A 5,868-nucleotide genomic window follows, 5' to 3' on the forward strand; every position below is an offset into this window, starting at 1 on the left:
ACCATTAGTGGCTGGTTACTTGATACACACAGCGTTTAACCCTTACTACATGAAATTAACATCTCTCATTACCTTTAAAATGATTATCAATGACCGGTTATTCAAAGCACACAACGTGTAACCCTTACCGTGATAACCATTTTCTGCAATCACCCGCAGAGTGATCATTAGTGGTTGGTTACCCGAAACACACAGCGTATCACCCTTACCACAACCTTCTTAATCATCAAACATAACATGCATGAATTAAGTCCCAAAACATTTATTTTCACGAGCAACCATACATTATATCACATAAGTCACATCAGACATATTCTTAATCATAATTATGCATGTAATAAGTCTAAAACATTAATTTTTATAGTTAACATACATCGTATCACACCCCACGCAGCCATGCAATAGCAAACATATTCAACCATTTTAAAAAAATAAAACATTTAAGTTTCAATAGGAATGTCAGTCTCTTACCTTGTTCATGTTTTTTCCAACATGAAGTATGTTTCCTCTTTTGATTAACAGCAAATTAAATCCAATCCTAAACATGATTCCAACCTTAACAACAAAAAATCCCTTAGAATTAAATACTATAATATTTTAAATGCAACCGAAGGGTTTAAAGATTTACCAAAATTATTAGCTATATCAATAGAATCTGGGTTGCATGGGCTTGGGTTGCTAACTGCAGTCGAGTTAGGCTTAGGTTGAAATCGGGGTTGTTATTGGATAAACTAAACATGCTTTCCTTATGCATGAGTTTTATATTCATGACTATTTTACTTGTGATTATGGTCTTAAATTTGTTCGCCCGTCTCTAGTTAAAGAGAATGACATAGATTTGTAAGTAAGGAATACATTTCTATTGATACGAGATCTTTTAGACAAATCAGAAGTAAAATCACAAGAACTTATGTTCAAAATGGACAATATTATATTATTGAGGTTTGTGGTTCATAACATTGTATCATACTCATACTATTGAGGTTCATGGTTCATAAGATTGTATCATACTACTGAGGTTCGTGATTCATAATATGGTATCAAAATCATGCTCTTAACTTAACCGTGTCAATAGAATATTCAAGATTAGAACAAATGATGTATTTTGTCTAAGAGCTCCAGAGTGTTATGGCATCAGAGTTATGTCCTTATTTTCTTATGAAAAATACGGAGTTGATCAGGGACCAAAATGTTAACACTACAGAGCAACATTATATTCCAAGACCATAGCACGGGTTAAGCTTTACAGACATCCTGGAATTGTTCGAAGCGAAGCATCTCAATCAAAGTCAAGCTTACCGGAACAAAGAAATAGTTCATTTAAGTGAATTGTTAGTAGTTAAACAAAATTTAGGAAATTGTTAGTGATTTATTTAGGAAAGTTTAGTAAATTTGTCGGTGTTTTCTCTACTATAAATACTCATTAGACGTTAAATACTCAGCAGATATATGCTTTATTCACAACAGAAGAATTAAAAAACATAAGCATTTAGCATTTTTCTATTTAAAGTTATTCTTTTTGCTTAATCAATTTACTTAGTATATTTTGATCGTGGGCCAAATCCAACAGACAATATATCACAAACACCACTATAAGAACTTAGAACCTATAGTTGAGGAAGTTGAGGAAGTTGCAATGGACCCACTTGTTGTTGCTTACACTAGGAAAATGGTTAGTGGCTAGTGGCTCATTCATGAATGCATTTAGATTCTTCTTTTAACGTGTATCTTGTGGTAATTTGAATAACTATTTTTTTCAAATGTTTCTTAAAGTTCGTATTGTATGATTGAGATGCCTTGTGAGTTTGTTGATGTGAAAACCTCGCCTTTGACCTAACTCATTCCAATTTTGTGTCTGGATTTAGCGAAGAGTGAACTGCTAGATCAAACCAATTAAACCGTCCGGTTAATTAGTTTGGGTGGGTCAATTAGGTGTTAGGTAGCTTTATAGGGTGAATGTTCAACTCTTAAGAGTTGACACTTACCCCTGTTAATCTTCAGTCAAGAAATGATCATTATTATGATGAATATGTTTGATTAATAGTAAATTGCATCAAATCTAATTACATTTAGAAATGACCCTACAAATTAATAGTAACTTAGAATTGCATGATTTAGATGGTATGGAAGAACTAGACGTGTCGAAAGACCTCAGCGATCATCAAGACCTCGGTTCTTGGTTGGATATTGATGAGGATGGGGTGCAAGAGCATGATGCTATTATAGGTCTAGAAATTCGAATATGCTGGTTTAGACTGGTATCATTAACACATCTTCTCCATTTAGAGCCTTATTCTGAGTAGGAGCGTACATGGTCGGGTTAGGTTGGGTTAAAGGATTTTTTTTTACCCAACCCAAAAGTTCGGATTGGTTGGATTGGTAACTCAACTCAACCCGAAACTTTTCACAACCTAACCCAACCCAACCCAACCCAACCCTCTATCTTCGGATTGGGTTCAGGTTGGGTCCGGGTTGGGTTGTCAAATTTTTTTTTTAAAGTTTTATTTATCTGCCTTTATAATTATTCAGATACAATGTTAGTTAAACTATATTAAAAATTCACAGAAAAACACAAATCAATCTATACTTATTCAAAAAAAAAATTCAATAAAAAACTAGCGAAAATTGTAATATATTAACACAGTTGAACATTGTCATAAAACTAAGTACAATAAAATACCGATCCTGGTTAAGAATTAGTTAGAGTAAGAAAAATATAATAATAAATCCTGAAATTAAATAAACAATAAAAATGATTAATTTGAAGGTATTGTATATAAAAAAAATAAAAAATATATAAAAAAAAATATTTTAATTGGAATATGCTTGTTTATAGTGATGTCCTAAACTATTAAAAAAATAAAAATACATATAAATTGTGATATAATAATAATATAATAAATAGATAATTAATACATCCGAATTTAAAATATGCTTTAAAATTATATAAATATTAAGATATTTTTAATATATATATATATATATATATAAATAAAAGAAACTAAACAAAGAATTCTTAATATATCTAATATATTTTTATATGGATCGGGTCAACCCGAAGGTTTTACCCACGAATCCGAAATCGAACCAATTCAATTCAGGTTTAGAAAAATGAATCTAACCCAACCCAACCCTTATAGTTCGGATTAGGTTGATCCGGGTTGTCGGATTGTCGGATTGTCGGGTTGAATGTACACCCCTAATTCAATTCTGAGCTAATTTGAAATTGGAATCACAATGACGACCGAAATGAACTATAAATAAACACTTGGACTCAGCAACTTTGACTGGGCTGATGTTGGAGCTGGATTGAGCTTGGGTTGCTAACTGGAGTCGAGCTAGGCTTGGATGGTCTTGAGTTGCTAACTGAACTCGAGTTACGCTTAGGTTGAAATCTGGGTTGTTATTGGATAAACTAAACATGCTTTCCTTATGCATGAGTTTTATATTCATGACCATTTTACCTGTGATTATGGTCTTAAATTTGTTGACCATTCGGCCGGTCGCTAATTAAGAGAATCACATAGATTTGTAAGTAAGGAATACATTTCTATTAATACGAGGTCTTTTAGACAAACCAGAAGTAAAGTCGTGAGAACTTATGTTCAAAATGGACAATATTATATTATTGAGGTTTGTGGTTCATAACATTGTATCATACTCATACTATTGAGGTTCGTGGTTCATAAAATGATATCATACTGTCGAGGTTCGTGATTCATGATATGGTTTCAAAGTCATGCTCTTAACTTAACCGTGTCAATAGAATCTTCAAGAATAGAACAAATGATGTATTTTGTTTAAGAGCTCTAGAGTGTTACAGTATCAGAGTCATGTCTATAATTTCTTATGAAAAGTACGAAGTTGATCAAGGACCAAAACGTTAACACTACATAGCAACATGCAATATTCTCACCAAGAACTTAGAAGGGTTAAGCTTTATAGACATCCTGGAATTGTTCGAAGAACGAAATAGTTCATTTAAGAGAATTGTTAGTAGTTATCAGACCATTAAGAAGATAGTCGGTAGTTTTAACTTGGAGAGAAAGTTTAGTAAATTTGTCAATATTTTCTCTACTATAAATACTCATTAGACGTTAAATACTCGTCAAACATAGGCTTGATTCACAACAAAAGAATTGAAAAGCAAGTTTTTCTATTCAAAGTTATTCTTTTTGTTTAATCGATTTACTTCAATATATTTTGATCGTGGGTCATATCCAACCGAACAGACAATATATCACGAACACCAACTATAGGAACTCGACCCTATAAAACCCAAATCAATACTTAAAACGCGGTACAAAATCGATCATTTAAAAACATTATCACATGATTGATAGAGAAGTTTGGATATTTTGTTGAGCTTTCCAAGTGACCCAAAGGGCCATTCAAAAGAACCAATAAAAGAATTGCATGCATGAAAATAGAAACGAGAAATGCAGCTTTTAAAAGCATGAAGAACAGTATAACCCTTTTTAAGAACTTACTTTTTTCCCCATTGGATGAAGAAGATAGAGAGATTAAAAGTTGTTTTTCTTCTAATTCATGATGAAATATATGATAGCAACCCAACCAAATGGATCATTTTAGTGCCTAATCTAACAAAAGCTTAGGCTTTATAATATTTCATCAAAAGTTCGGGAAATGGTGGTGCGAATTCTGAATCATTTGTAGCTCGGTCGTTGTTTGGCACGAGTTCTCCTCGTTCATGCAATTCCTGTTCAACATAGTGCATGTTTCAATGAATAAAACATACGTAGTTATAAAAGGATGAATGATGTTAATATCATGCTTACTCTCTGGGTCGGGAGACCCACAAAGAACTAAGAGCTCGAAGTCTTTCGTAGTATTCTCCAATCACGACGAAACATCGTGCGGCTTGTCGAATTGTCAGAATTCGACGTACTTGATGAAGCGTTTGTTGTCTCAACATATCAGCCTGTCATACGTAAAAGTTAGGAAGAGGAAGACTGAGAATAATTCGAGGTGAAGAAGGGAGTGACCTGACGGATGAAGCCTTCGAGATTGGAGAGTTGGCCCGCAGCAGCGGCCATATGGTTGATACCATCGACAACGGCAGTACCCGCGATGGCACGTATGAGAGAATGTTGGAGCTGTTCGAGCCCTTGATACAGAGCATCCTCTGTTTCTTGTGAAGATCTTTGTAAACTACAGATTTCCACAGCTTGTTGATCTGTTAATGTTTCTAATTGCGGAATTATCATCTGTTTTTGCAACACAACAAAAAAGTCGTCATTTTTTGTCACTAAAAACCTTAAAAAAAACAAACCCACAAATGATTTGATGTTTCAGACACCTCTATCAGCTTAGATGGTCGGAATCCGCCGATCCACAGGAAGCAACGCTCCGCCGGCGTCATCCACATTCCGGTAATCAAATGAAACACGTCGGATTTCGCCGCCACACTTTTCAGGTGAAAGATTTCGTCGTAGTGGGAGATGTAATTGTCTACTATTGCTTGAAGGTCGCCGTCCGGGAGATATCCATGCAGCGCCGCCCGCAGCTCTGCCATTAGACGGTGGTCGTCGTCTAGCCACCGTGCATACTCCATGTCAAATATTGCAGCTCCTAACAAAATATGAAAAGAATAACTCATAAACATAATCAACATTTTGAAGACCTTTTTATTAATTAAAAACAAATCATTCGAAGAAAGGAAGATTTTAAAGGAACCATTAGCGACATTGTCTTGATTGGTACCAATTTGTCTTGTTCCAAATATAAAAATCCCATTCCCATAAGAAAATGCCCTTCCAACCCACCTATTCCCCTTTATTTATTTATATATATATATATATATATATATATATATATATATATATATATATATATATATATATAAAA

The 5,868-nt window shown here is 33.8% G+C and overlaps 1 protein-coding gene across 1 annotated transcript in view; it reads right to left on the bottom strand.

Moving 5' to 3' along the window:
- Positions 1 to 4,496: 4,496 nt before the first annotated feature.
- The window catches only part of LOC111449295 (transcription factor TGA9-like), a 6,754-nt gene continuing 5,382 nt past the window's right edge, over positions 4,497 to 5,868 (bottom strand). The window contains exons 10-13 of the mRNA XM_023089135.1: positions 5,321 to 5,592; positions 5,007 to 5,228; positions 4,800 to 4,942; positions 4,497 to 4,720 (exon numbers count right to left, since the gene is read on the bottom strand). Coding sequence (XP_022944903.1) covers positions 4,633 to 4,720; positions 4,800 to 4,942; positions 5,007 to 5,228; positions 5,321 to 5,592 — 725 coding nt within the window. The 3' untranslated portion in view covers positions 4,497 to 4,632. The remainder of the gene's footprint in view (positions 4,721 to 4,799; positions 4,943 to 5,006; positions 5,229 to 5,320; positions 5,593 to 5,868) is intronic.

Source organism: Cucurbita moschata, unplaced genomic scaffold (assembly GCF_002738365.1).
Source record: "Cucurbita moschata cultivar Rifu unplaced genomic scaffold, Cmos_1.0 Cmo_Scf00011, whole genome shotgun sequence".
Classification (NCBI taxonomy): Eukaryota; Viridiplantae; Streptophyta; class Magnoliopsida; order Cucurbitales; family Cucurbitaceae; genus Cucurbita; species Cucurbita moschata.